The sequence below is a fragment of the Culex quinquefasciatus genome, chromosome 2 (genome assembly GCF_015732765.1).
Source record: "Culex quinquefasciatus strain JHB chromosome 2, VPISU_Cqui_1.0_pri_paternal, whole genome shotgun sequence".
Lineage (NCBI taxonomy): Eukaryota > Metazoa > Arthropoda > Insecta > Diptera > Culicidae > Culex > Culex quinquefasciatus.
The window spans coordinates 197,888,946-197,916,935 of NC_051862.1; the positions used below are offsets into that span (position 1 = coordinate 197,888,946).

Genomic DNA, 27,990 nt, shown 5'->3' on the forward strand with positions numbered 1-27,990 from the left:
GGGTTAATCAATAAAACTAAATTCTGTGTGTTTTCGCAAATCTAATATGTATTCATTTTATATTTTTATTTCGATAAAACGTTGTTCATGCATATTGTTTGTCGAAAAAATCTAATCTCAAATATTTTTTGCCGGGGACGATTTTTCGAAAAAAAATGCCATACTTTGAAGGTCTGTACCGAGCACCAGGGTGCTCCAAACTTCAATGTATAACATTGCAACTTTTTTTGAAGATTATTTTTCGATTTTATGGTATATTTGTTCAAAAAAGTCACAGAAAATCGGTGCATTGATGTTGATATCACTCAAATTTCTTATGAATATGTTTTGAGAACTTTAACCAACTATATTTGACCAATGTTTGACCACTACTAAATAAAATCGAGCCAAATTTACCAGATTTCTAGCTTTTTTTGAAATTACCCCAAAATCCAAGCTGGAAACCCCGATACGATCGAAAATAAATCTTTTTTTTGTACAATTTGTTATGAATATACAGCAACACATTTCCCGGATACGAATTTGAGCAATAAACATAGCAGATCATGGATTATTTAATTAATAAGCTGTTATTACCAAATAGACTCCGAAAAATATTTTTTTTCATTCCTTTGCCACATTACACCATTACATTTTAAAACAGTTAAGAATCAATCACATTGTAGAGAACAGTTTTCTGAACAAATTCCATAAAAAAGTATCAGTTTTGGTTCAATATAAGCAGAGATATGCCCAATTTCCTAAAATAAATAGTGACTTTCTCCAAAATGTCTTGATTTAATTCTCTTTCACATGATGAACACTGCCTACTCTGATAATTTTATGATGATAATATTTTATTGAAACATAAAAATTATAATAAGTTTTGACGAAATTCATGAAAATTATTCTATAACACTCATTAAAAAACTTAGTAGGCAAAATGTATTATATATTCCCTTGAAAAAACGTAAAAAAAAACAAAGAAGATTTTATAATACGTAATCTGGCAAAAAAACTAAATAAAACTGCTTTATGTTTCAATTATCTCCAAACCTAGAAAGATGAGGTTATGAAAAAAATGATATTTTAGACTTCTGTGATTTAAAACGACCGAGCCAAGTAGCCCAGTGGTAACGCTGCCGCCTCGTAAGCGATAGATCTGGGATCAAATCCCGGCTCGGACCAACACAACTGGTGATCTTTTCCCTTCTGGAATCGATTGCTTAGTAAAGGGAAGGTAATGTATCGTCACAAACTGGACCTTATCACGACACCTTAGGGAGGCGACCTATGGAATGTTAACATTAACCTTAACATGTTAACATTAAGTTGAGAATGAAATTGCCACTGAATCCGCTTTGTAAATGCCGGCCCCGATACTCTTCAAGGGTGTTCCCCTCAGGAACTGGGAAAGAAATACTTTGTGATATAAAACAATGAAACACACATTCAATTCGTTTATTTGTACCGTTATGCATATATTACCAAATACTACAAACTACAATTGCATTTAAAAATTGATATGATAACAATCGAGCCAGCACATGCATGCTTGCGCTGCGGACCTGCTTGTCATACAAACTGCTATTTGCAATCATGGCGATGTTTTAATTTTTTTCTGAGAGCTGAAGCAACGTTTATTTGATGTTTTGTAAGTTATGTTATTTGATGAATAATTTATTGTATTGTGATGACACGTTTTACGAAAAAAATCACATAAAGATAACTAAACTTATTATTTTAAGATATATTTAAACATATAATTCTCTGCGAATCAAAATAATTTCCTGACCAGCCAAAACACCGAATAGAGCTTATTCGACACACGAGAGGCACATCAAACACAAAAATCGAGTTTTCGTAAACGGAAGAAAAACCTTATCCTTATCAAACTAATAAACGACTTTCAGTGCACAATGTTGGTAATGCATCCAGTTTTTTTTTGTTATTGCTTGTCACACGGTCATGGTCAAAATGTCTCTTGCTTTCACGTGGTCTCCGCTCGCGGCTCGAGAGCATGGATGGCCTGGGCCAGCGTCGGCCCTCCCTTCACCTTGATGCCCTTTTTGCCCATCTCATCGAGGCGTTCTTCGAGAAGCGATCGATCGCGACCCCGTTGCCACCTGAAATGTGTTGTGATCTTGAATATTTTAGCTTCCTCAATTTTCAAAACTATGAATCTCACCACAAATGAAGACACGTCTGCAGCAGAGGAATGTACAGCACCAGCAGATCCGTGTCGCACACGTGCTCGTACCGCCGCAGCGCCAACTCGGCCCACTTTTCCGACTCCGGGTGCGGAATGGGCGAGGTCGTACAGGCGGCCACCAGCCGGCACAGCAGCAACAGCACACACTTGGACTTGTCCAGGAAGATCTTGTTCAGAATGCGGAACGTGCTCTCCAACAGTGGCACCGCGAACTCGTTCCGGCGCTCGTCCAGCAGCTGGCAGGCCCGCCGCAGCTCGTCGCCCTGTAAAAATTCTAGAAAATGCTCCGATTCACGCAGCGAAGGCACCGTCACAATGTAGTCCAGGAAGCTCTCGAAGGCTGCACTCCGTTCGCCGATCAGCTCCGCGCTAAAATTCCCCATCAGCACCTTCTTCGGAAAGGCCACGCCCTGCAGCAGCTGCGGACATTGCTTCCGCAAGCCGTCGTAAAGTCGCAAAAAGTGCGTGTAACGGCGCTCGATGCTCGTCGGGTGGGGATCCGGTTCCGGTCCGTCCAATCGCACGTTCACGTCGTAGATGACGTATTTCTTGCCACCGGCCGTGGAGGAGGAGGTAACGGCGGCGGTGGCAGCCGTTCCGGAAGAACCAGCAGCATCGCCATCGGAGGATGGAGCGGGATCTGACGGAAGCACACGGGCGAACGGGATTTCGAAGCACAGCTCGACGTTGCCACCGGTTGGCAGTGGGCGACGGGACGGACGCTGCCAGATGCCTGGAAAATATTATTGATTGCTTTAGATATCAAACAGGAGTCACAAAGATGAGACTACAAATAAACAAAAAATATTTGCAGTGAAGTTTATTTTGCAAACAATGGTGAAATTAGTTTAAGCAAAAAGTACAAAACAAAACTAATAAAAACGTTATACTTATTATAATTACTAGAATTGAGCCAATGTTCCGAAACTTCTACACTAGCGTGGTTCACGTTTCTATGAAAAAGACAAAAGTTGTTATTTTGTCTTGCATCAACCGGAATTTCGTTCTTTTATGTCCCCAGAAGCACTCCTGAAAATTTGAGCCCATTTGGTAAGGTCTAGGAGCTCCAGTTTTAATTTGAAATTTATATGGGATTTTGATTTATTTTCCATGGGAAACTATCTTTTTTTACATTGTATTAGGATTTTTTTTTATAAATCGATGAAATGACTTGATTCTAATAGCAGGAGATAGGTTTTGAACTGGGGAACAATTTTGTAGAACATACCAACATGCTAGGAAGTGACCCTTTAAAGATACAGATACTTTTAGATGGTGGCTGGCCCCTTCAAAAGCCACCATCTAAAAGTATCTGTATCTTTAAAGGGTCACTTCCTAGCATGTTGGTATGTTCTACAAAATTGTTCCCCAGTTCAAAACCTATCTCCTGCTATTAGAATCAAGTCATTTCATCGATTTATAAAAAAAAATCCTAATACAATGTAAAAAAAGATAGTTTCCCATGGAAAATAAATCAAAATCCCATATAAATTTCAAATTAAAACTGGAGCTCCTAGACCTTACCAAATGGGCTCAAATTTTCAGGAGTGCTTCTGGGGACATAAAAGAACGAAATTCCGGTTGATGCAAGACAAAATAACAACTTTTGTCTTTTTCATAGAAACGTGAACCACGCTATTCTACACGCAGAAAAATAAGGCATATTTGAATCAACAAAACGTTTTGTTGATTTGAAAATCATTATTTTTGATGAATCAACGCTAAACGTCAAAGCAGCTTTTTCAAAACAACAAAAGACTTTTGTGGAATCAAGAAAATCAAGGTTCGTTTCAACGCAAAATCGGTGTTGATTATATTCAACAAAAAATTTGTTGATTCAAACCTCGTACAGGCTGATTCTACAAAACTTTTTTCTGCGTGTATATAAAAATCATTTGTACGGTATGAAAAGAAACACCACTCCCAAGCTTGACAATTCCCAGTTTTTTTAAGGAAACATACAAAGAAACAAAATGCTGTAACACTAAAAGTGATCATTTTCCCCACTTATTTAACCAATTTAACGCAAAGTCAAAAATATTGATTTTCTGTTGGCCTGAAGAATCCAGTTTTATATGGTTTACATTTTTTGCTACAACAAAGCTGGTTTAAACATTTTGCCTTCTTGCTGTACAACTACTCGAAAATTATTATTAAACCTACCACCTTCATTTCTAACATATTGACTGAGAATCGAATTCTAAGCAAATCTGTAGTTTTTTTTAAGAGGTCTACTGCCGTTCTACGCATAATTGTCCCATGTCAGTTTTGGTCGATTTTGACTTTATGACATTTTTAAGTTTAGTTTGATGTGTACTTTAAGAAAAACACATAAAATCTGGTACTTTGTTCGGAAACTCATTAAAAACAACACCAAGTCTGTTTGTCCCATCGTTAAACTTCTACGCATAATTGTCCCACCAAGTATTTTCTTACACGGAATCATTAGTTTTACTAAACATTATGTCTTGTTTACCTTTTGTAAAGCAAGAGAATCACAAATAAAGGTGATAAACTGCTAACTGGGGTGATTAGGGACACATAGGGCGAATAGGAACCCACGGGACAATTATGCGTAGAAACACAGAAATCGATCGAAAAATTTCAATCGCGTTTTTCTCAGTTGCACTTTTTCGAACATGGGACAATTATGCGTAGAACGGCAGTCTAATACACAAAATTTTATTAATTTTTTTGCTTTTTGCTTTTTGGGTGTTTTTGAAACCAATAAAATTTTGTTTATATGTAAAACCTATAAAAACACTCAAGAAATGTAGAATGTAGAATGATAGATTAGGATATCAGGAACAATGTTTCCATACAACAAAAAAAATACCAAAAATGGTTTACAAATCGCGCGCGGAGCTTGAATGAAAAATGTGAAATTTTCGAGTATTTTTCAGAAATGCGCGTAACAATCACACTAAAGTCATTCAAATTTGCTCGCCTTGGGCTTCAAGTTATAGTTTAATGTCCCCTGAACAAATTCCTGAACAGACATGGTCCGTAAAAGCTAGTGTTTGGGCATGGCAAGGCGTTTTAGAGAGAAAAAATTGTATTTTTTAGCTAATTTTTTTTTAATTACTCTCCAAAACGACCCAAAAAAAAAATATTGCTGTCAAAACTAATGCATTCAAATTAAAGGAAATTTCACTGCGATCATTTTGCTTTTTTTAACATTCAATTTATGTCCACGCAAAGATATTTGCATTTTAGTGAACAAAACGTGCCGAATTTTCAAAATTCCTGGTATATAAACGTTTTTAATATAAAACATTGGCTACTATGATGACAAACGGGAAGGCATATATTTTGGTTAGCGAACGACTGGACATGGCGTACCATAGGTACTTCGAGTACCGCAGGAATAAAATAGACCCACCAAGCGGTCCTTTAGCCTCTTGTCCAGTAACTCCGATACCCTGGCCTCCCGCGGCGCTAGCCGGGATACTAGTAACCATTGGAGAGATCGGGTAACCAACCCCGGTGGGAACTCTGGTAGTATGCTGACAGGGAAGGGGGGCTCCATCCTCTTCGGAGGGTGTAGCTATGCCGTTAGGCCTCGTGAGAAAGGCCCCCGTTACGGTGTCGAGAGAAAACCGGAGCTGGGTCTCGGTAGCTTCAAGGTGGCAGCCCCACCCCGAGACTAGGTATCGCAGCCCCAATCCGGCTGCATACCGAAACCAAAATCATTACGAACAATCAAGAAGGAATAAGGATCCGGAACAAACGGCATAGACCTAGGCACGAAAAGGACACCGATTGGAAACTCGGAACATGGAACTGCAGATCGCTACGTTTCGATGGGTATGAGTACGCTCTGTTGAACGAGCTCAAACCCCGCAACTTCGATGTTGTAGCACTGCAGGAGATGTGCTGGAAGGAGCGAAGATGTGGGAGGATGATGCTTTGGAGCTCACCATGTACCAGAGCGGCGGAGCCGAAAACAAGCTGGGAACCGGCTTCATAGTGTTGGGCAAGATGCGGAGTCGTGTGATAGATTGGGAGCCGATCGACGACCGGATGTGTAGGTTGAGGATTAAAGGCCGTTTCTTCAACTATCACATCTTCAACGTACATTGCCCACACGAGGAATCATCCGATGCCGAGAAGGAAGCGTTCTACGCGAAGCTGGAGCAGAAGTTCGACAGCTGCCCGCAGAGGGACGTCAAGATCGTCATCGGAGATATGAACGCCCGCATAGGAAGGGAGGAGATGTACAAGCCGGTGATCGGGCCGAACAGCCTGCACACCGTCACCAACGACAACGGCCAGCGGTGCATCAACTTTGCAGCCTCCCGCGGTATGGTGGTACGGAGCACATTCTTCCCCCGGAAAGACATCCACAAAGTCACCTGGACATCGCCTAACCAACGAACAAAAACACAAATCGACCACGTCCTCATCGACGGCCGATTCTTCTCGGACATACGGAACATCCGCACGTACCACGGTGCGGACATCCACTCGGACCACTACCTGGTGGGTGCAAGCATGCACTCAAAACTGTCGACGACGTACCACCGACGACGGAGCCGGCTCCCACCGCCGTTCAACACCGAGCGGCTGCAGGACACGGCTGCGGCTCAGCACTACGTGCAGCAGCTGGAAGCGAGCCTGCCAACGGAGGAGGAACTCGGCGCTGCCTCGCTCAACGATGGATGGAGCAGAATTTGCTCGGCCATCGGCAGTGCCGCTGAAGCCGCGCTAGGTAGTACGGTCCGAGTTGGAAAGCAGCGCTGGTTCGACGAGGAGTGCCAGCGGCTACTTGACGAGAAGAAAGCAGCTTACGCGGTGAAGCTGAGAGCCGCAACTGATGAGAACGTGGCCAGATACAAACAAGCGCTGAAACAGCAGAGAACGGTCTTCAAGCTCAAGAAGCGCCAGCTGGAAGATCGCGATCGCGCCGAAATGGAGCAGCTGTTCCGGCAGAACGAGACGCGAAAGTTCTACGAGAAGGTTAACCGGTCCCGCAAAGGCTATGCGCCGCAAGCCAACACTTGTCGGGACGCCGAGGGAAACCTTCTTATGGACAAAGGCGAGGTGTTGAACAGGTGGCAGCAGTTCTTCAACGAGCACCTCAACGGCGATGTAGCGCATGGAGACGGCTTTGAAACCCAACTTGGACCGCCCGCTGCTGACCAACAGTTCCCGGCACCTGATCTGGAGACGGTGAAGAAGGAGATCAGGCAGCTGAAGAACAACAGGGCCGCCGGTAAAGATCGGTTACCCGGTGAGCTCTTCAAATATGGAGGAGAGCAGTTGGCGAGGGCGATCCACTTGGTGATTTCTAAGATCTGGAGGGAGGAGAAACTACCAGAAGAATGGATGGATGGTGTCGTGTGTCCCATCTACAAAAAGGGCGATAAGCTGGACTGCGGCAACTACCGCGCCATCACGCTTATCAACGCGGCCTATAAAATCCTCTCCCAGATCCTCTGCCGTCTGCTGACACCGTACGCACGGAGGTTCGTGGGCCCCTATCAAGCGGGGTTTACTGGCGCTCGGGCCACCACGGACCAAATTTTCTCGCTCCGGCAGATCCTCGAGAAATGTCGTGAGTACAACGTGCCCACACATCACATCTTCATCGATTTCAAGGCAGCGTACGATACAGTCGACCGCGAACAGCTATGGCAGATCATGCACGAGAACGGATTTCCGGACAAACTGACTCGGCTGATCAAGGCTACCTTGGATCGTGTGATGTGTCACGTGCGAGTGGCAGGGGAGCTAGCGGACCCCTTCCAATCGCACCAAGGGTTACGACAAGGTGACGGCCAGGCTTGCCACAAATACAGATTTTTTTGGCACATACCAAACACTCAATCGAGTATAACTTTAAAGAATAATATTCTTATTAAAAACTGAACATGCCAAAAGATGCTAACAATGTTTATCTTTTTGGCCAATTTAACAAAAACTGCTCAAATTTATTTTAACTGTAAAAAAAATTCGTTTGTGTTTCGGGCCTGTGCTGAAAAATCTGTATTTGTGGCAAGCCTGGTGACGGCTTATCCAATGCGCTGTTTAACATCGGACTTGAGGGAGTTGTGCGAAGAGCGGGTATAGACACGAGAGGCACGATTTGCAACAGGACAGTCCAACTTCTTGCTTATGCGGACGACATTGACATTATAGCAAGAGACCTAGAGACGGTGAAAAGGGTTTACACCGCCTTAAAGACGCAAGCAAGACGGATTGGATTGGCCATGAATACGACGAAAACAAAGTACATGAAAGGGAGGGGCTCAAAGGACGTTGACCCCCCAAGACTCACCCCTTTAGCTGTGGATGGTGATGTGCTGGAGGAGGTGAGCGAATTCGTGTACTTGGGATCGCTGGTAACGGCCGACAACGACACCAGCTTAGAGATCCGGACTCGTATCCACTCCGCGAATCGCGCCTACTTTGGATTACGGAAAACCTTGACATCTGATCGAGTGCAACGCGCCACGAAGCTGACCCTGTACAAGACACTGATTAGACCGGTTGCCCTCTATGGCCATGAGACCTGGACGCTGCGGCAACAGGACGAACGAGCCCTTGGAGTTTTCGAACGGAAGGTGCTGCGAACGATCTACGGTGGAGTACGTACAGCTCAGAACGAGTGGCGAAGGCGCATGAACCACGAACTGCACGCGCTGCTGGGAGAACCGACAATCGTTACCCTGGCGAGAATCGGGAGGCTCAGGTGGGCCGGCCATGTCGCGAGGATGGACGAAGACCATCCTGTCAGGATGCTCTTTGACCGCGCGCGACCCGATGGCGGCACAGGCCGAAGAGCAGGAGCACAGCGTGCACGATGGGGAAATCAGATCGAGGCGGACCTAAGAAAGATCTGCAACCTAGGAGACTGGCGAGCTGCAGCCCAGAACCGAGCAACATGGAACAACCTTCTTGATACAGCACGGGCACCGCGTATGGTGTTCTAAGCTGATTGGTATGGTATGGTATGTATATTTTGGATATTTTTATTTTGCTCGTTCAAAAACTACATTTGTTAATAACATTTCACGAAAAATATGAGATTTTCTCACTATGTGACGTAAACGACATATGTATAAGTACTGCTCTGTGATCTTCTCGATATTATTTGTCGTTTACATCACATTGTGAGAAAATCTCATGTTTTTTCATGAAATATTATTAACAAATATCGTTTTTGAGCGAGCAAAATAAAAATATCCAAAATATATGCTGTCCCGCTTGTAATCATAGTAGGCAATGTTTTATGCTAAAAACGGTCATATATTAAGAATTTTGAAAATTCGCCACTTTTTGTTCACTAAAATGCAAATATATTTGCGTGGACATAGGTAAATTGAATTTTAAAAAAGCAAAATGATCGCAGTGAAATTTCCATGAATGAATTAGTATTTTTTGGATCGTTTTGGAGAGTGATTTAAAAAAATAGCTAAAAATACAAATTTGTCTCCCTAAAACGCCTTGCCATGCCCAAACACAAGCTTTTATGAACCATGTCTGTACAGGATTTTTTTCAGAAGACATTAAACTATAACTTGAGCACCAACTTTTTTTTTTTTGGGACGGCCTAATGTGCGTATGTGGGGATCTTGATAAAAGAGCACTTGATTTTCAAAGCTTTGGCTTAACGAATTTTGTCTGAATGTGTTTCATTCGGCCCAGTTTCGGAGGGGGAGGTTTGATTTGGAATCGAAATCGATATTCTTGCTTGTTTTGATGGTATCAACAGCCCTATCGCCCTATCCAATTTGAGCTTAATCAGAAAAATCCACGTTTTGCCCTTTTTTGTGCAGGATTGAGGTTGTAAGGCAAAGCAAATTTTGTATATGGAGCAATTCCAGCTCCAGCTCCAGGAATTTTTCTGGTACTTTTGTACCCGACCCTTTCCGATTACAATGAAACTTTGTAGACATGTTATCCTAGTCCTATATGAGCCATTTTTGTTTATATGGAGCCAATAGTACCCAAAAATAACATTTGAGGAGGGCGTAAGGTATCTAAATATTTTTGTATTTTGTAATTTAAAAGTTACTGTATCTCGAAGCCGTTGCGTCGTATCAAAAAGTGGCCACAGACAAACTTGTAGGAAATTGGACGGGCTTTCTGAAAAAAATACACTGAAACAAAAATACATGCCACATCAATGAGATTTTTTGATTTGTAAATCTAAAACATAAATTTAAAGGTGATGTCACGATTTTTTTCTTTCAAAATTTTTGAGGAAATAGCCTAAAATGTTACCAAAAGACTGACGAAAAATGCTGGTTGGTATATCTCTCCTAAAAAATACAAAAATCATTTACTAAAACTGTTTTTTTGAAAAGTGGTCTAAACGTCGATTCTCCAGACAATTTTACATAAAAGTCTCCATATTGACCAATGTCCTATGTTCAATCCTTGGGAAGATACAGCGGTTTTAAAAATAAAAACGTTGAAAAAACGGATTTTTTGTGGTTTTGGCAATTTCTATATGACAGACTTGGTTTTTCAGTCTCGTAAATATTTTTGCTGGAAAGCTCGTCCAATTTTCCATAAGTTTGCCTTTGACAGCATTTCAATTGGATGTAAGGGCTTACAGATATAAGCTTAATACTTAATTGCATTGCTAATAATAATAAATAGAATATTTTTTTCAGTGTGGTAGAATCCAGGACAGTAAATTTGCTTACGTAAATATACAAACTCCTGATTTTTCCGACCTGGAAACAAATAGAAAAATATTCGAACAGCCTAATAAGATTTTGAATGTTTGGGCTAGTTTTAAAATATTGTGAAGTTTTTGTCAAAATACAACAACAAAGAAAAATTATCGAGGGGTCAGTGGATGCAAAAAACTATATGAACAAATCAAAATCAATTTTCAAGATTTATAAAAATAAAATAAAAACAATATCAAAAAAGAGTACATCGGATAATCCCACTAGACTATTATTATCTATTACGAAACTATGCTGGTTAACACTGTTACAGTACGATTACAGCTTAATCTAATAAGCAGCAATTAGGTCATATTATAGATCTATCAATTTTCATTCGATAGGGGCGGCTTATCAAAGTACTGCAACTAACACACATGCACAACATTAAAAACAGAACCACACCACAATATTAGCTTTGTGCTGACTCTAAAACCTACTTCGACACGGGTAAACAGCAGGGCGAGTACAGCACAAACACCCTGAAAACCATCAAGTCTCATGACTCAATCAATTCAATACGATGGAGGTAAAAAATAAGCACCAGGTGCAACAGCAGGAAAAAAAACTGCATCAAGCGCTATGACTCAAACCACTAAGCACTGCTCAGAACAAAACAACAAAACAGGCAAAACTATTATGTTTCACAGTAGAAGAGTAGAGCACCACTACCTTGCTGGACATTGGCTTTAATGGTCAACGTACTTTGCTCGAAAGCCTCCACCGTGCTGTCCGGATCGTCCTCGACCGACCCACCCCCACTCGTGGCCACATTCAGGGTCTCCACCGAGACACGGTGCCCGACGATGGCGGAACGCACTAAAATATAGTAAAAATGTTACTTTTGTCTGAAATCAATGCCATTCAAAACTTACTTTTCGAATTGACGATGACTTTCTTCGTAGCACGCAATACTCTCAACTATCACAAGGCAAGAACTATCATCACATACAACTAGATTAAACACCACAGCTAGTGGAAGCTACTTAAGCTGCTTCCGCACAGTCGACTTGCTGCCAGCCGAGTTGGTTCTTTGTTTTTAATTGAATTATTTACAAGTGGCGAACGGTGATGTCAACTCTGCATCGAGTTGACACTTCTCCCACCAACTTTGCCATAAAAAATGATTCCGAATGGATGACTGGCATCACTGCTAGAATGAACGCCACCCCCCAAGAAGTTCATTTTTGGTAAACAAACGGCGTCGTTCGGGTGACACGGTGGGTTTGATGAGGATTTCTTTTGATTTCTAAATCTACAATAAAACATATTCATTTCTTTTGAGATTTTTTTTTCTGAATTATTTAAAAGAAGCTAAATATAAGCTACCAGAACCCGCGGTGTAAGGGTAAGCGTGGTTGCCTCCCCCCCAGTCGATCTGGGTTCGATCCCAGACGGTCCCGGTGGCATTTTTCGAGACGAGATTTGTCTGACCACGCCTTCCGTCGGACGGGGAAGTAAATGTCTAACCTAAAGGGTTTAGGTCGATAGCTCAGTCCAGGTGTAGGAGTCGTCTCCCTGGGTCCTGCCTCGGTGGAGTCGCTGGTAGGCAGTTGGTCGTCAGTTCGAATCCCGGGGTGGATGGAAGCTTCGGTGTAAAAAGAGGTTTGCAATTGCCGCAACAACCAAGCCTTCGGACAACTATTTTCGTGTAGGAATCTCGCAATCTAGAACGCCAAGGCAATGTTGCAGAGCGAATAATTTGATTTTTAAAGCTAAGCGAAATTAAAGGTTATAAACTTTTGTTTTAATGTATTTTTCACTTGATTTTTTTTTGTTTTCAGAATTGTTATTTTTTAAAGATGATCATGACTTTTTCTCAATTTTCAACAAATAAAAACGATAGTTTTCCAATTGAAGGCCTGATCGCTCAGACTAAATAATATATTTTTAACTTAAATTTATGTCACCGAGTTAATTTAACTTATCAGATTAAATATTATATGCACTTGTAAATTGTATCAATTGTCAATCAACTGAAATGCTACAGTTAGCTTGAATTATTAAAACTTGCAAACAAGTATAAATAAAAACTTCTCATCCCGCCCAAAACCCTCAACAATTGCTGAAGTAAATCTCCGAATCGTAATCATCGAACGGCACCGGTTCGCTCCCCCGCAGCACAATTGGAAACTCCTTGCTCACGGGATCCGAAAGCTGCACGCGGGACACGCGCATTTGCCTCACATTGGTAAGTACCACCGATTCCTCCTCTTCGCCGGTTCCGATGAAGCAGTTGTCCAGGTGCAGCTCCTGAAAATGAGAGTGGTTTGAAACTTTCTGAACAATTGTGAAATGCTGTGATTCTACCTTCAAGCCGCTCCACGCGGCCACCGTCCGGAAGCACTCCAGCCGAATGCCGACGTTGCAGAAGCAAAGCTTGTCCACCGTGAGGTGCACCGTGGGCGGAAAGCTATCGTCGGCGTTTTTCTCGTGATGGTTGTGGTTGGCGACGGTCAGTTCGCGTACTTTGGAGAATCGCTGCAGAAATGGAACCACGTGCGCAAGGAAGGCTTCCTCGAGCTTGAGGGTTTCCAGGTCGGCGTCCAGCTGGCGCAGGAGACTCTCGTTGATGCAGTGAATGCGGCGAAGATGGCGCGCGGATATTGAGAGCGATCGGAGGGCTGGGGCGTCCAAGCGGATGCTGGCGGACTGGTTGGCGAAGTCTACGCCGTCCAGCTTCATCGTTTTGAGGGACGGGAAGCGGAGCACCTGGTCGGTCAGTTCGATGAAGAGGTTGCCGAGGTCCAGGGACTGCAGGTTGACGAGGTTCTGCGCTATTTTCGATAGGTTAACTGTACAATTGGGGGAAATGTCGTAGATGATGATGTACTGGAGATGCTTAAGTTGGTGGCATTTGCAGATGGACTCGGAGACCTTCCAGGATAGCTCGCGCATGTGGTTTTTACTGTACGTGATGGAGAGGTTGAGTTTGACCAGGTTGTACAAATTGTCGAGGAACGCCACGCTTTCCAGTTCGTTGTAGATGCACAGCCAGAGTTGGACAAGATTTGAGAAAGGACTGTCGAATATGTCCTCCATCTTCTTAGTGTAGAACGTGCAGTTGAGTTTGTCGATTTTCGTACAGCCAGGAAGTTTCAATACCGAAGTGTCGTCCAAACTATCATCTATTACGACTTCCTGAAGATTTGGAGCATTCAGCGTGACGGTCTTCTCTCCAGCACCGTACAAGCACTCGTACCAGTTCAAGTACTTAGCTTTCGGAAAATTCAACACATACTTGGCCGGCAGTTCCTCAAAGTAGTACACAAACCGATCGTCCAGCGAAACACGAACCTGCTCCACATCCTGCACCCAATCCCGATACTCCCGATAGAACCGATTCAAATGGTCCGCCAAAATGCCACTGATCCGGATCGACCGGGGACGAAACTTCTGCCGGCAGACGTCCAGCGCGGGCCGTATCTCCTCCCACATGTTCAACTCCCGCAAACAGATCGTGACATGGTTCCGGCCAATCTGCCGCAACCCCTCCAGCTGACTTCCGCCCAGCGAATCGTGCACCGTGAGGCAGGACTTCCGCAGGATCAACACCTCCGCCGCGAGGCACCACTGACGACACACGAGCGCCGCATTCTGCAAATCGGAAAATTTCACATTGTCCAGAATCTGCTCCAGCACCTCGAGCGGCAGCAGCTCGTAGGACATTTCGAAGACTCTTCCTTTTCAAATCAAACTAAATTTTAAATGTGTCAGTCAGTGACTAATGTCTTTAAACGTCTCTCTTTGGCGTTAACAGAAATGAATTTTATAGCACTTTGGTGAAGGTTTTATTTACACTCCCGAGCGTGGGAAGAGATCAATCGAGCCGAGGGGGTCGAAATCGGCGGTTGAACGCAGAACGGTGTTGAACACGGTCAGCGTGCTGTAAACTTCTTCGCCGATGATCTGCTGGTCCGGATGGCCTACGATTGGGAAGAGTTTTCGCGTGCGGTCGTCCAGCTGGACCCACTGGAGGGATAACGTGTCCAGTTGGTCTAGCAACAGCGTGCGATCCGAGTCCTTTGGGATCGAGAGGCTGCATTTGGAGAGGTAGAGGTGCTGTAGGGGGAGAAAATCGGACTTTGAAAAATATTTGCAACGGCCTTATTTAAAAAAAAGTATAAGAGATATAATTATAGAAAACAGTTAAATTTCGTGAATAAGGCTTTTTATTTTTCACGACTAAAATATTGAAATTTCACGGCATGCCAATTACAACACATTGAAAATTCACGTCAATTTCATGGTACTCTGAAAACTGCTTGAATTAAACGAAAAATGTATTCTTTTACACAGAATATTTGTGAACAAAACAAAAGTTCAAGAAATAAAATTTTCGCTGCACCAAATTTTTAAGAGCTCATTGTGCAGATTTGCAGATTTTTCATCAGTAAAATAAATTCAGCTATCCTAGTTTTTCTGAGATTTTTAAAATTTATAAATCAAATCTAGAATCAAATAATATGCAAAAATATCTCCAAAATGCAACACTTCCTAAACGACAAGTTTATCACAAGTTAAAAAAATCAAAAATAGAAAATTTCAGATCATTATTTAAACTTAAGCCCATTTATTACAGTTTTTGTAACGTGTAATATTTTAAGTATATTCTAATATCAAATCTCTCATCATTTTTATAACTCCAACTTGTTAACCATTTTATAATTATTTTTACTGAGATTTGAAAATAAAATAACTCCAGCTGATCGTTTTGCGTTATGTCTCGAACGTAATTTCGCATTCTCGTCGATTTTTTTTGGACATATGAAATGTTCACGTGTCATGAAATTACTAATATGTTGTGGTGTGTTTGAGTTTAGAAAAGAACGTTTAACTATACTGAGAATGTTTATGAGAGACTATTCCAAATTTTATGGCATTTCACGGCAATGACCAAATTTCGTGACTCGTAAATCGTGAATAATCGATAATTTTGGAAAAAAAGCTTAAAAAAAGAAGTTGAAGCTAATCAAGCACTCTTCTATGCTAGCACAGAAGTTGCCAAATGATACATAAACTTTGAGACTCCTAACTAACAAGTTATCGTACCCAATAAAACAACAAATTACAAAAATTACAAATTTGCAACGGCCTTACATGCAAATATTATGTTTGGCCTCCTAATGGGGCCATGTCTTTTTTGGAGGAAATTTTGAAGGAAGGGAGACACACATTTGAAATGAATTATACGTTGTCCTTATCCTTTTTAGAATTTAGAGAGAATTTGTAGCAAAAATGATAAGAAATAATTATGCATAAAAAATAAATAAAATACATGTTTTACTCACCTTCAACCGCGAACACTTCCCCACACTCTCGACACACTCGAGCGACGTGTTTAAATTAACCAAGCTCAGACTCTCCACACCCAGCGTCGTCGCATGCGGCACGTTTCCGTCCGTACACGTGTCGTAGCAGTCCGTCTTAAAGAGCACCAACCGCCGGATGTGGTCCGTACGTTGCAGAAACTGTACCAGATACAAATCGACGGCTTTGGCGAAGCTGGTCGCGTCCAGGTTGACGAACAGCGTGTCGTTCGATTTGTTCGCTTGAATGACTAGCTTCGGGAGGAGCGAAACGGAAACGGAGATATTTTGGAGTTTTGGGTAGTCTAGAACTAGGAAGTCGGAGCCGTTTTTGAACACAATGTTTGTTAACTTGATCAGGGAAAGCTGCTGGAAGTCGAGAATTTTGTTGGTGGATTTTAAGCACACGTTGTTTAGTTCTAGCTTTTTAAGTCGGGCTAGTGATTCCGCCAGTTGCGATAGGCTGACGCAGCATAAGGTACTTTCATTGTTCATGACGTGCAGCTGTAGAGCTTCTAGTCGCTTGTACTCGCAGATGGTGTCGACAGTATCTACGAATAGCGTTGGAAGCAGTTCTTTTTCGTACTCTAGTGACAAGCTGAACCGCTTCAGGCTTTTAAGATGGGTGAGAAACTCGACGCTCTGCACCGTGTTGTAAATCCGCAGAATTAAGGTGTTCAAATGCGTGAACGAGCATTTAAATATATCGGAGAAATTCTTTCTATACAGCGTACACTCTACAGTGTCTAATGTATCACAGTCGGGTAGAATTAAGTTTAGTTTGCTTCCGAAGCTATCGTTAACGGAAACTTTTCTAAGGCGTGGTCCTTTGATCGTCACCGTTCGATTGCCGCGGCGCAGGTGATTTTCGCTCCAGTTTAAAGCTTTCAGCTTTGGAAGCGCTATGTTGTAGCTTTTGCCACTGCACGTGTCCTGCTTCAGGTAGCGATGATCCAGGGAAATGTGGACTTCTTCTAGGTGCTCCAACCAGCTCGTGTAAAGTTGACTAAACCAGTACAGTGTATCGACTGGAGCTCGGTCAATCTTGAGCCTTCGAAGTCGAATCTTTCCAGAGCACACGTCCAACACCGATTCCAGCGGTTCTCCCTGGTTCAGCTGATGAATCAGCACGTTGGTGTAATTTCGCTGGCTTTCTTGCAGCACTCCAATGGTGCGAGCACGCTGAGCGTGGACCACGAGCCAGCTTCTTCTGGAAACGAGGCTGGCCGCTGCCTGGCTCCATCTGCGACATACCAAGCTGTGGCCCAGAAGCTCTTCAAAAGTCAAAAAGTCCAGAATGGCTTGTAGAATTTCCAGTGGAAGACACTCGAACGACATACTTGTTTGCGACTAGCTAAATTTTCTACTAAACTACAGCCAACTTCACAACAAACTTCTTTGAAATGCACATAATCGAATTAATTTTGACAACATTTGCCACCCTTCAAAAACAAGGGCTACCTGGATTTTATGGCTCGCAAAATGAACTTAAACAGCTGATTCTGTTCATCTTGTTCATTTTCATATGTTGAACTTCACTTGTTTGTTTACTATCCCGATTATGAAGAGATGAAAACGTCTGAGATTATAGTGAATATGTTGATAAAATTTAAATGTTATAAATAAAATTTATCTTTTTATGGAAAAAAGGAATTTCTCACTTAAAAAACGTACAGACAACACTTAAATTCACTCAAATTACCTGTTTATTTCACAGTGGACCACTTCTCCGATCGATCCCATTACTCCCAAACGTTGGCAAGCGCATCTCCGAATCGGTTAAATTTGTACTCCTAAACACCATCGTCGGCCCCATCCGATGACCAACAACCGTCGCCTCCGTCTCCATTTCTTCAGCCCCGTTGGCGACGGTGATGGGGAACCTCACCAGCTGGGAATTGCTCAGCTTTACACAGTCCACGTGCAGCGTAGTCACATTGTCCAGATGCACAGTTTCCACCGCCTCGTGACATCCGATCGTGCAGCCAACCAGCGAGAGGTGCTGAAATGGGAAAAAGAATGTTTAAGATAGACATTTTAAAATTAGTTTAAGTAAAACTAACCTTTAAAGTTTTCCACTTGGAAATTTGCTGGAAGAAATCGATGCTCACGCAAAGCGTACGCAGCTGAAGCTTTTCGATGTGTGGCACAAAGTCTTTCGGGATGGTGTTGAACCTGATGCTGCTTTTGTAGTTGGGGTTCAGGATAATCAGCTCTCGTACGGTGTCGTGTTGCAGCAGAAAAGCGCTCAAGAACATTTGGAAAGTTTCTTCCAGGTTTCTTGCGCCGAGATCGACAAAAAGTTTGCTGACGCCGTTTTTTTCGAGGAAGGTCTTCGACAATACTCCCACCGGAAGCGACAATGACTCTAGCGCGGGAGCTGTTAAATTTAACGTGCATTCACTATCCCAAAAGTTGACATCTTTCAGTTTCAGGATTTTGAGGTTTTCACTACGCACGGGATCCGAGAAGATCAGATCCAGTCCCGCCAATTCCAGCTGCTCAAGTTTCGGTAAGCCATTGCAAATTGTTGCCAAATTGAGCGCACCTCGTCGATTAACGGAATCTTTCACACAGATTCGTAAGCTTTCCAGCAAGCCACACCCACAGATGGCCTGCAGATGTTTCCAGGTCATTTCTCCAAAGTATATGCTCAACTCTAACCACCGAAGGTTGGGTAACTGGGCAAAAAAGCTGAGATCGTAGTTTTCGTTGGCGAAATCGAGCACAAGTTTGCGCAAACTCGACAACGTTCCCGTAAACGTGTCCGTGAAATGCTTCGTGTACAGCATACTTTTGATTTCCGTCAGCTTGTCACAAGTTGGAAGTCTTAGAATTGCCGTCGCGTCTAAGCTATCCTCAACGATCGCCGATTTCAAATTGGGCGCTTCAATTGTAACGGTCTTCTCCCCCGCGCCGTACAGACACTCTCTCCACCGTAAATGCCTCAGTTTCGGCAAGCACAGCCGGTAGTCCGCTTGGCCGCACACCAGATAGTCCGTGAAGCGATCGTCCAGCTCAATTTGGAGGCACTCGACGTGGGCGAACCAGTCGCGATACGTTTGGTAAAACCGGTCCAGATGGTCCTCGAGGATTCCCGTGAGCTCGAACTTGCGTGGGGTGAATTTCGCAGCGCACAAGTCCAGAATAATCCGGAGTTGCACCCAACTGTCCATGGCATTGATACTGATCGCGTAGTAGTTTCGGCCACTGTTCGATAGAACTTCCTGATGAGCTAGCATTGAGTTATCTATTCGGAGACAGCACTTGCGAGCGATTACCGTGCCCGCTGCTCCGTTCCATCGGTGGCAGACTAACGAGGCTTTGAGGACATTGTTAAGGGAAAGCCAGGATAGTATTTCTTCCAGAATTTCGATTGGAAACAGGTTGAGATCCATTTTTAGTTTGTGTTTGGTTGAACTCAAATTTTCAGCACTGTTGAAGATGAACCATTTTAGGAGGAACTCAATCAGAATTATTTTTTCTGTTAAAAATATACTAGTTAATAATATTTTGGTTTTAACATTTTATGAAATTTGTATGCTTAGCAAAATCTTAACTCCAACATTAATCAATTTATCGGAAGTCGGGAACATTATGGTTCTAAATTTTATTTTTTTGTAATATTTTGTTTTTGCAAACGTAAACTTCTGGAGTTTTTTTTTTGAAAAGGGCCAATAAACCAAATTTCCATTTTTTGCTGTTTGGGTGTTTTTGAAACCGCCTTGAGTCAGGAGTATTAAAAACACCCAAAAAGCAAAAACTGAAAATTTGGTTTATTGGACCATTAAAAAAACTCCGGACTTGTAAAAATTAAGTCAAAGTTATTAGCAGTTGCAAATGTTATTTCAATATCAGGTTATTAACTGTGAATTTTTTTCATTGTTGCCTTACTTTTAAAACGATCCACTATTTTGAAAATATTACGAAATTTTTAGAAAATGTTATCGGATCAATTTGGTATCTTCGGAAAAGTTGTAGGGGTTGAGAAGAATACTGTATTGTAGTGGAATTAGGGGTAATAGAGAAAGTCTGGAGTTTTTTTTTTTGAAAAGGTCCAATAAACGAAATTTTCAGTTTTTGCTTTTTGGGTGTTTTTAATACCCCTGACTCAAGGCGGTTTTAAAAACACCCAAAAAGCAAAAACTGGAAATTTGGTTTATTGGACCTTTAAAAGAAATACAGAAGTTATCAGAAAATGTAAGTCAAATTTAAAAAGCGTTCGTCGTTCGGAATCTCCAAGAATTGCTCAAATTATATTACTATATTTACATGCAACATGAAAAATTGAGGGAACAATACTTGTAATCATTTAATGCATTTTTTTTGTATTTTTTAGCAGAAAACACGTCCAGTGGGTTTGAGATTAAAAACAAGAATGAATATTTATTTCCAATCAGCGACGTGTTAACTGGCCGTAGGTTACTATGCTTTCAATAATTTTACTTACCTTTACCGAATGTTGCCCCATCAGGAAACACTTTCAAAGCTCTAAAATTAGCATAAAATACAAAAAATCGCAAAATTCATACGAAATTGTGAGCAAATCTTACAGAACCTCAAAAAAGCACTTAACGAGTCACATAAATAAAAACAAAAAACAGCTGGCTCGTTTGACGTTTCTCAACATAATAATTTTATTTGAAGGTTCATTATGGCACGTAGATTCATTTCTTTGGATGAATTTACCACAGATTTTTAGATGTTAGGCTTGTCGTTTGAATATGATTTTTTTTTTGAATTATAGTTGATTTTTTTGAATGTGTGTAATTTTTTTTTATAATAACATTATTATTCACTTTGATTTATAAAAAAAAATAAAATAAGTTATTAATTACAAAAATGACGAATATCCAAGCCAATTATGGCACCACTGCTTGTTCATCGTCGCGTGTTTACAAACAACAATGTCGCTCGATTCGTTGCCGGCGGAAATTCTGCAGAAGATATTCGACTTCCTGCCCAGTAATGGTAACGTATTGAAGTTAATTTAAGTTTAGATGATTTAAGATACATTGACGTTAGTTTAAGCTTAAGTTGTCTTTAATAAAAAGTTGTGTTATTTTTCCATAAAAATTTTCTATTTATTTTTTCTCAAGAGATCGAAGAGGGTAAGCTTCTAGCAATCTAAAAGTCATGGCTTCGAATCTCGAGGGCAAAAAAAATCTTGGTACAAAAAATTGGTTAATAATTATTGTTTTCTACGAGATGTCTCGTTGACAAAGCTCGAGTGGCCAAACGTGATTCAATTTCAAATAATTCCTAAATATGATTAAAATTTACTGTAGCGTTAATAAACATTTTCAACACTTTCAGAACACCTCGACAAGACCCGCATCAGTCGCCGCTGGAACCAGCTGGCCTTACGCGAAACCTACCTCATCTTGGCGTACGGAGATCAGCTAATTTCCGAACGCCTCCTTAGAAGAACGACTCGCGGCTATTGCTGCTTCTCGGTGGAGTTCAGCGAGGGCTACGAACCCGTACAGAGTCGGTTCGCGCTGTGCGCGCAAAAGTTCTTCCTCCGGAAGCTCATCCTGGACGGAATTCAGTCGTACGCGATGGGCCTATTCGTGGCCGAGCACGCGTCTTGGGTGCGAAGTTTGGTCCATCTGTCGGTTACGGTTTGGAACCAGATCGATTCGAGCGAAGTTGGGACGGTGCTGGAGCTGCCCCGGTTGCGGACGCTTTCGTGGACGTTTAACACGGAGGGTGGCAGTAAGAAGCTGCCGACGTTCCGGATTAAAGCGCCGCTGTTGGAGGATGCATTTGTGGAGTGCTCGGAGGTGAGTTCTTCGCCGTTGGTGTTTGAAGACACGAGAAACTTGAAGTCATTGGGGGTGTTTGCCCCTGAAGTGCTGGGCAGTATGTGCCCGAATGGGTTGGAGTCTTTGGACTGCTTTCGAGTGTACAACTCGACCAATCCGTTTGCGTGGGATTACGCGCGACTCGTTATGCCTCGTCTGAAAACGTTGGAAATTTCCGGGTGCAAGTTGAACGACACATCACAGGCTTTCATTGGAAACTTTCCAAACCTGGAAACGCTCATCGTTCAAACCGCGAATGAGAATCGAATCAACCTGAGCCTTCTGTCCCGATTGCTGCCCAATCTCAAGCAGTTACGACTCTTTGACGTCAAGTGGACGTATGACGCGGGACTCACGCTCTTTCGAAATCTGATGGTGCTGGACATTAACGACACCAAGCCGGAGGTGGAACACCACGAAGAACTCACGCTCAGTGCACCGCATTTGAAGACGGTGAAAGGAACCGGGTCCAATCTGCACAGCTTCAAGCTGACCGATTATTCCACCGTCAAGCTGATGATCAGCTACGGGCCGTACATCAACTTTGTGCGGCCGAGGTTGTTCGCTTCGCTGATGGTGTTATATTTGGACGTGCCATGTGACAGACAGGACTTGCTGGTTACGGAGTGCATTCACCAGTTTCCGAATCTCACCCGGCTGACGATTGTGCTGCACCACAAGAGTCAACCGGTGGGGCTTGGAGGTCATCTCATGGCGATCAGCTTCGTCCAATTACGCTATTTGCATTTGAGAAACTTTGATCTGGACTATCAGTTCCTGTGTGGCATCAACAAGTCCAGCAGCATACGGGTAAGTAGTTCGCGGGACATTGACTTATCGTCTAGAGACTCTAATCCTTGAAAACGGACCGTATCTCTCTATGAAAGACTTACCTGACTAGTGTGGCTGTAAAACAGAAAAGAAATCCCTTCCGATACCTCAGACTGACCGTAACTCTCGTTCCGCTAGACGCTGATCCTGCAGGACGGCACGCTCACGCTCAAACCCCAGGACGTGATCTACTTCTCGGCGAATCTACAGCATTTTTACATGCAAAACGTAAAAATGCCAAAGCACGTAGACGTGTTTCCCACGACCAACCCCTCGACGGAGTTGATCCTGTCCCTTCCGGACGGGAACGTGTTCAGCACCACGGAGTGGCGCGAGGAGATCATCAAGAGTCGCGAGGACTACGTCAAAGAGCTGCTGTTTTAGCTAGTTACGATTTTATTTAATGTTTGCGCGAGTGTCTTTGCTTTATTCAATCAGTGCAGGAAGAAACTTTGTGATTTGTTACATCAAGAGATTTTTAAGAAATTAAAAAAAAATGCTAATCTTTGCTGACAAATCCTTTTTAAGATCCGAACTCCTTCGAGCTGAACACGTTGAAGTGATCGTTGCGCCACAGGTGCGTCCGCAGCTTGTCCACCACGACGACCGGCGGCTGGTTCGGGGCGAGTGCGACGGGGAACGTGTCCACGGCCATTGGCATCGAGACGCGCTTCACGCGAAAGTGCCTGAGGTGGGTCAGATCCGCTGGTGGCCCGGTGCAGTTGTGGAAGAAGTTGCACTCTTCGATGGTGAGGTTCTGGAAGGTTGTAAATTAGTTTGTTTTTTGCAAGAAGTTTAGTTATTCTGACTCACCTCCAAAATTTTAACTTGTGCCATTTCTTCAAAGAAGCTTATAGAGAGTACAAAGTTGTTCAAATATAGTGTCTTAATGTGTTTGAAGGTCGCCGCTTCCGGCACCGGAATGACGCACTCCTTCGAGACCAGTCGTATTGCCAGCTTCTCAACGTTTGGAAAGAAGTTGATCTCATCGAGAATTGCTTCGGCGTTGGCCGGTTCCCACGTGCTCAGCGTAAGCTCTCGCACCGCAGAGAAGCACGGATGGGGCGAAGAAATGCTATATCCGAACAGATCAAGCGACGAGATCTGCGTTTTCTGGCTTAACTTAAGGAAGTGAATCGTTTTCTTGGCTATTCGCAGTGACTCCAGCAGAGGAGCGTTGATCACGAGATGAGGCTTGTCGAACTCGTACCAATCAATGTCCAGGTTGAGCTGCCTCAGTGCTGGGAAGCTCAGAACGCATTCATCCAGACGAACGGTCAATCGTACCAAGCTTAGCTTCGTCAGAAGACTGAGCGATTCCGCTAGCTTTCCCAACCCTACGGTATCATGCGACCGAATCGTCAGCTCCCTCAGATTCACACATCCAGCAACAGCTTCAACTAGCTCTCCTAGCGCTTCATCATTGTAATGCCAAGCCGCGTCCACGGTCAGTATCCGCAACTTGTCCAGCTGCCCAAGAACCCCTCCCCAAGGAACAGCAGTGTCACACACGTTCAGCAGTCGAAGCTCACGGAGGTCAACCAGTCGTGACAGCGCTTCCGCTGGAAACACTTCGTCGTCACAGAGCTGCAAACTCAACACCTGAACCGTCCCAACCCACTCAAAGTATTTCTGAACAACCAGAGTGAACAACCGACTCGTGACCGACCCAAAACGGATCCGCTGCGCTCGAAACTTCTTCCGACAAACATGCAGCACCTTCCGAGTTGCCTGATAGTGCCGTTCTTCCTTCAGCACCTCCACCGTGAAGCTCCTGTAATTCCTCTGCGATTTCTGCAGCGCCTCAAGATGTTCCCGCGAACCGGGACCATCTATCAGTACCGTCGCCCTCCGAGCGACCCGCAAGTTCCACGCCCTACAAACCACCGCCTTGTCCAGTTGCTCGCGGAACGGAAGACAATCGAAGATTCGGTCCCAGATCTCCGGCGGAAGCCGGTCACTGTCGGACATGCCGGCACACGAGCGATGACGAAGCTTAGATCCGTAAATGCATCGACAAATTCTCCGGTGCTGATTACTCACCGTTCACTATAATCGTCACTCTATAGTATAAAAACGAAGGTTGTAAACAAACCACCTGACGACGCCACCCACTTCCGCGCAGGACGCTCCCTTTTCCCCTTTCGGTGTGTTGGGTGAACGTCGGCGTCGTGTTGTGAAATTGCACGGTGGGGTGGATGGTCAGCAAAAGATGATTTTTGTTTAGATTAGAAAATTTAGTTTTTGATACCGCATTAAGTCAGGCGTGTTGAAAAACACCCAAAAAGCAAAAACTAAAAATTTTGTTTATTGGATCTTTAAAAAAAATCCAGATTTACACTTTTCTGATACACTCAACCCCCGGTGGTTGGTCACTTTTTCGTTTGACACTTTTTTAGTTTGTACCCCGTTGGTTGGTCAAAGTCAAACTAAAAAGTGATGAACTGTCACTTTTTACACGGCGCTCACGGACACTATCAAAACAAACGTTTGGTAGTGTACGTGAAATCCATGTAAAAAGGGTGTCAAACTAAAAAGTGACCCCGTTCGTTTGACAACAGTTGGTGTCAAACCATCGGGGTTTGAGTGTATAGAAATTTAAAAGATTTATTTCCTTAAAGTTTATTGCCTGAAAATGCTTTCAACTTATCTTTAATATCAATATGCCTAAAACACAATCTCAGCGACGAAGTATTTATGGATTATTTTTTATATTATCAGATTTTCATTCTTTCAGATCATCAAAAACGTACCTTGTTTTTTTCAAAGCAAACTGAAATAATTAGTTTTAAAACTAAATACGGTCCAGAATCCATTATCCGAAGGCCTCAGAAAAATTCTCCATAAAAACTTTGGAGAAAAACTGTTGAAAAATTCGCGCTTCGGCTGCCGATCCCTAAGATGCTATGGGGCGCGGTTTCGATTCCACCCTTCTATCGGATGGGGAAGTAAAACGTCGGCCCATTTGTTTTCTTATTTTTTATGGTTGGCACAAGTATGGCCCCTCACTTGCGCTAAATTGATTTATAATTTATAAATCCAACATGGCGACCAAAATGACGGTAATGAATTAATCCGGCTGAAACTTTTTTGGTGCTTTCGGTATGCCCAAAAAAGCCATTTTTTTCATACAAATTTGGCTGCTGCCCATACAAAAATGAAAATTAAAAAATCTGTATCCTTTGAAGGAAAATTTTGATCTTGGGCAAAGTTGTAGGTATGGATAAGGACTACACTGAAAAAAATGGCACGGTAAAAAATTTGGTGATTTTTACTATTTTTTATTTTTTTATTTTTTGATTTGTTTTAGGGGACATCATATGCCAACTTTTCTGAAATTTCCAGAATGGGCAAAAAATCTTTGACCGAGTTATGATTTTTTGAATCAATACTGATTTTCTTGAAAAAATCTAAATATTGGTGGCAACAAATTTTCAACTTCATTTTTCGATGTAGGTAAGTCGAATTTGAAATAAAAAAAGTTCTTTAGTAAAATTTTGATAAAGTGCACCGTTTGCAAGCTGTTGCCATTTTTAGGTAACTTATTTTTCAAAATAGTCGCAGGGATGGAATAATCGCGAAAAAATCAATTTTGCTTGCGAACTTTCTTCACCCGAGAAAGAGAGAGGAGGCAAATCACGCAAAAGAAAATCGCTCCCGAACTTCTCCAAGAATATCAATCTACTGATGATTTTTTTGTGAATTTCGTTGTCAGCACCACTCAAAAATTTATTTATACTTTGTTTACACACATTGCCCATCTACAAAATGTGACAGGTCATTTTTCGACGTGTGACGTTAAGCTTGCAAGTGTAGTAGTGAAAAAGATGTTCCGCCGAACAATCAAGATAATGATTTTTTTAGATTCTTTCGTGCGCGAGAGAGGAAACCAAGCTCCCTTCGGATTTTTTCTCTTAATGAACACACAGTAAAAAAATAATGTAAATTTGGAAGCTGTAATTTTTGAAGGTTGAATATTACCTCTTTTACGATGTAATTTTATCTCAATTTAGACTGAAAAAGTGGCATTACACCAGAAAAGTGGTAAAATTACACATTTCCAGAGGTAAAATTACACCTTTTTTCTGACATAAAAGAAGTACCCCTTCCCAGATGTAATATTACTATGATTTTTTTTTCTGTGATCCATAGATTTTCTTTTGATGATGATTATTCCATCGCTGGTCGCAGTTATTCATTTTTTTAAATTAGTGCCCATTAGGGTGCCCAGAAAAAAATCATCCCCTGCTCCACAAGCGGAAAACGGTTTTGTGGGTTATTTTAAGCATCTGTGCAAATTTTGAGCGAAATTGGTTGAGATTTACCCATTGATACTCGTGCCTAAAGTTGGCGAAATTTTTTTTCGTACAAAAATGACTTTTTTAAAATTTCTAATACTTTTTCAGGGTCAAGTTTTACAGCTGAGCAATTCTCTACGGAATTGGTCTTTTTTCTTCAATTTTAATTTTTGTATTTTTTAATCCGACTGAAACTTTTTTGGTGCCTTCGGTAAGCCCAAAAAAGCCATTTTGCATCATTAGTTTGTCCATACAAATTTGGCAGCTGTCCATACAAAAATGATGTATGAAAATTCAAAAATCTGTATCTTTTGAAGGATTTTTTTAATCGATTTGGTGTCTTCGGCAAAGTTGTAGGTATGGATACGGACTACACTGGAAAAAATGATACACGGTAAAAAAAATGGGTGATTTTTTTATTTAACTTTTTATTACTAAAACTTGATTTGCAAAAAAAAAACACTATTTTTATTTTTTTTTATTTTTTGATATGTTATACAGGACATAAAATGCCAACTTTTCAGAAATTTCCACACATCCACATTCCACATTCAAAACATCAATTTTCCTGTTTTTAAACCTTTGCATTGCAATATCTCAGCAACTAAAGGTAGTATCAACAAAGTCCGAAGAAGCAAAATATAGAGAATTTTCTCAGCTTTTCAAAAATATTTTTTTCAAAAGTGGGCAAACATGTGCTCTATTTTTAAAAAATGAAAAACTTCAACTATTTTCAAAAAAGTCACCTAAATATAGCTTTAACTTGAAAACGGTGCACTTTATCAAAATTTCACTAAAGTACTTTTTGATTGCAAATTTGATTTTACATCGAAAAATGATGTTGAAATTTTTTTGCGACCAAAATTTCGT

At 42.1% G+C, this 27,990-nt stretch overlaps 6 protein-coding genes across 13 annotated transcripts; 1 reads left to right on the top strand and 5 right to left on the bottom strand.

Annotated features, from left to right (window-relative positions):
• Positions 1-1,435: 1,435 nt before the first annotated feature.
• LOC6046635 (sorting nexin-21) lies at positions 1,436-11,953 on the bottom strand. 4 transcript variants are annotated; one of them, XM_038256465.1, is made up of 5 exons: positions 11,751-11,953; positions 11,545-11,694; positions 10,849-10,878; positions 2,168-2,924; positions 1,436-2,105 (listed from the first exon to the last, which is right to left on the bottom strand). In XM_038256465.1, coding segments are annotated over exons 1-5 (1,074 nt in total). In that variant the 5' UTR covers positions 11,752-11,953; the 3' UTR covers positions 1,436-1,969. The 4 variants fall into 4 exon arrangements, with proteins under 4 accessions (XP_038112393.1, XP_038112394.1, XP_038112395.1 ...); XM_038256466.1 differs by lacking the exon at positions 10,849-10,878 and having other exon boundaries at positions 11,751-11,952; XM_038256467.1 differs by lacking the exon at positions 10,849-10,878 and having other exon boundaries at positions 11,548-11,694; positions 11,751-11,951.
• A 773-nt stretch (positions 11,954-12,726) lies between these two features.
• LOC6046634 lies at positions 12,727-14,677 on the bottom strand. The gene is made up of 2 exons (XM_038253936.1): positions 13,186-14,677; positions 12,727-13,128 (listed from the first exon to the last, which is right to left on the bottom strand). The coding sequence occupies exons 1-2, from the start codon at positions 14,542-14,544 to the stop codon at positions 12,931-12,933; spliced, it is 1,557 nt and encodes a 518-aa protein (XP_038109864.1). The 5' UTR covers positions 14,545-14,677; the 3' UTR covers positions 12,727-12,930.
• On the bottom strand, positions 14,578-17,720 carry LOC119766988. The gene is made up of 2 exons (XM_038253935.1): positions 16,167-17,720; positions 14,578-14,937 (listed from the first exon to the last, which is right to left on the bottom strand). The coding sequence occupies exons 1-2, from the start codon at positions 17,520-17,522 to the stop codon at positions 14,671-14,673; spliced, it is 1,623 nt and encodes a 540-aa protein (XP_038109863.1). The 5' UTR covers positions 17,523-17,720; the 3' UTR covers positions 14,578-14,670.
• Positions 16,368-20,787, bottom strand: LOC6046633. Of its 5 annotated transcripts, none has more exons than XM_038253930.1 (4): positions 20,635-20,787; positions 18,248-19,619; positions 17,887-18,186; positions 16,368-16,439 (listed from the first exon to the last, which is right to left on the bottom strand). In XM_038253930.1, exons 2-3 carry the CDS (start codon positions 19,580-19,582, stop codon positions 17,896-17,898), a joined length of 1,626 nt encoding a protein of 541 aa, XP_038109858.1. In that variant the 5' UTR covers positions 19,583-19,619; positions 20,635-20,787; the 3' UTR covers positions 16,368-16,439; positions 17,887-17,895. The 5 variants fall into 5 exon arrangements, with proteins under 5 accessions (XP_038109858.1, XP_038109860.1, XP_038109861.1 ...); XM_038253932.1 differs by having other exon boundaries at positions 16,371-16,435; XM_038253933.1 differs by lacking the exon at positions 16,368-16,439 and adding an exon at positions 17,739-17,763.
• A 274-nt stretch (positions 20,788-21,061) lies between these two features.
• Positions 21,062-23,332, top strand: LOC6046632. Its single transcript, XM_001863767.2, has 3 exons — positions 21,062-21,155; positions 21,501-22,801; positions 22,961-23,332. The coding sequence occupies exons 1-3, from the start codon at positions 21,092-21,094 to the stop codon at positions 23,204-23,206; spliced, it is 1,611 nt and encodes a 536-aa protein (XP_001863802.1). The 5' UTR covers positions 21,062-21,091; the 3' UTR covers positions 23,207-23,332.
• Positions 23,201-24,868, bottom strand: LOC119766467 (the record flags this gene model as incomplete). Its single annotated transcript, XM_038251025.1, has 2 exons — positions 23,201-23,579; positions 23,636-24,868. Coding segments are annotated over 2 exons (1,467 nt in total), but the record flags the coding sequence as incomplete, so codon positions are not given.
• Between the last annotated feature and the right edge of the window lie 3,122 nt (positions 24,869-27,990).

What these genes read in the sequence shown, in the direction of transcription:
- LOC6046635 (XM_038256465.1), bottom strand. An exon ending in AGCCAATGTCCAGCAAGGTA is followed by an intron (nt 10,879 to 11,544) that starts GTGGTGCTCTAC and finishes ATTTGTTTCCAG; the next exon opens with GTCGGAAAAATCAGGAGTTT. An exon ending in TCAGGAGTTTGTATATTTAC is followed by an intron (nt 2,925 to 10,848) that starts GTAAGCAAATTT and finishes AATATTTTCCAG; the next exon opens with GCATCTGGCAGCGTCCGTCC.
- LOC6046634 (XM_038253936.1), bottom strand. Translation starts at nt 14,544, where the DNA reads ATGTCCTACGAGCTGCTGCCGCTCGAGGTGCTGGAGCAGATTCTGGAC. An exon ending in CCGCGTGGAGCGGCTTGAAG is followed by an intron (nt 13,129 to 13,185) that starts GTAGAATCACAG and finishes TCTCATTTTCAG; the next exon opens with GAGCTGCACCTGGACAACTG.
- LOC119766988 (XM_038253935.1), bottom strand. Translation starts at nt 17,522, where the DNA reads ATGTCGTTCGAGTGTCTTCCACTGGAAATTCTACAAGCCATTCTGGAC. An exon ending in GGAAGTGTTCGCGGTTGAAG is followed by an intron (nt 14,938 to 16,166) that starts GTGAGTAAAACA and finishes CTCCCCCTACAG; the next exon opens with CACCTCTACCTCTCCAAATG.
- LOC6046633 (XM_038253930.1), bottom strand. Translation starts at nt 19,582, where the DNA reads ATGGATCTCAACCTGTTTCCAATCGAAATTCTGGAAGAAATACTATCC. An exon ending in CCAAGTGGAAAACTTTAAAG is followed by an intron (nt 18,187 to 18,247) that starts GTTAGTTTTACT and finishes TTCCCATTTCAG; the next exon opens with CACCTCTCGCTGGTTGGCTG.
- LOC6046632 (XM_001863767.2), top strand. Translation starts at nt 21,092, where the DNA reads ATGTCGCTCGATTCGTTGCCGGCGGAAATTCTGCAGAAGATATTCGAC. An exon ending in CGACTTCCTGCCCAGTAATG is followed by an intron (nt 21,156 to 21,500) that starts GTAACGTATTGA and finishes CAACACTTTCAG; the next exon opens with AACACCTCGACAAGACCCGC. An exon ending in ACAAGTCCAGCAGCATACGG is followed by an intron (nt 22,802 to 22,960) that starts GTAAGTAGTTCG and finishes TCGTTCCGCTAG; the next exon opens with ACGCTGATCCTGCAGGACGG.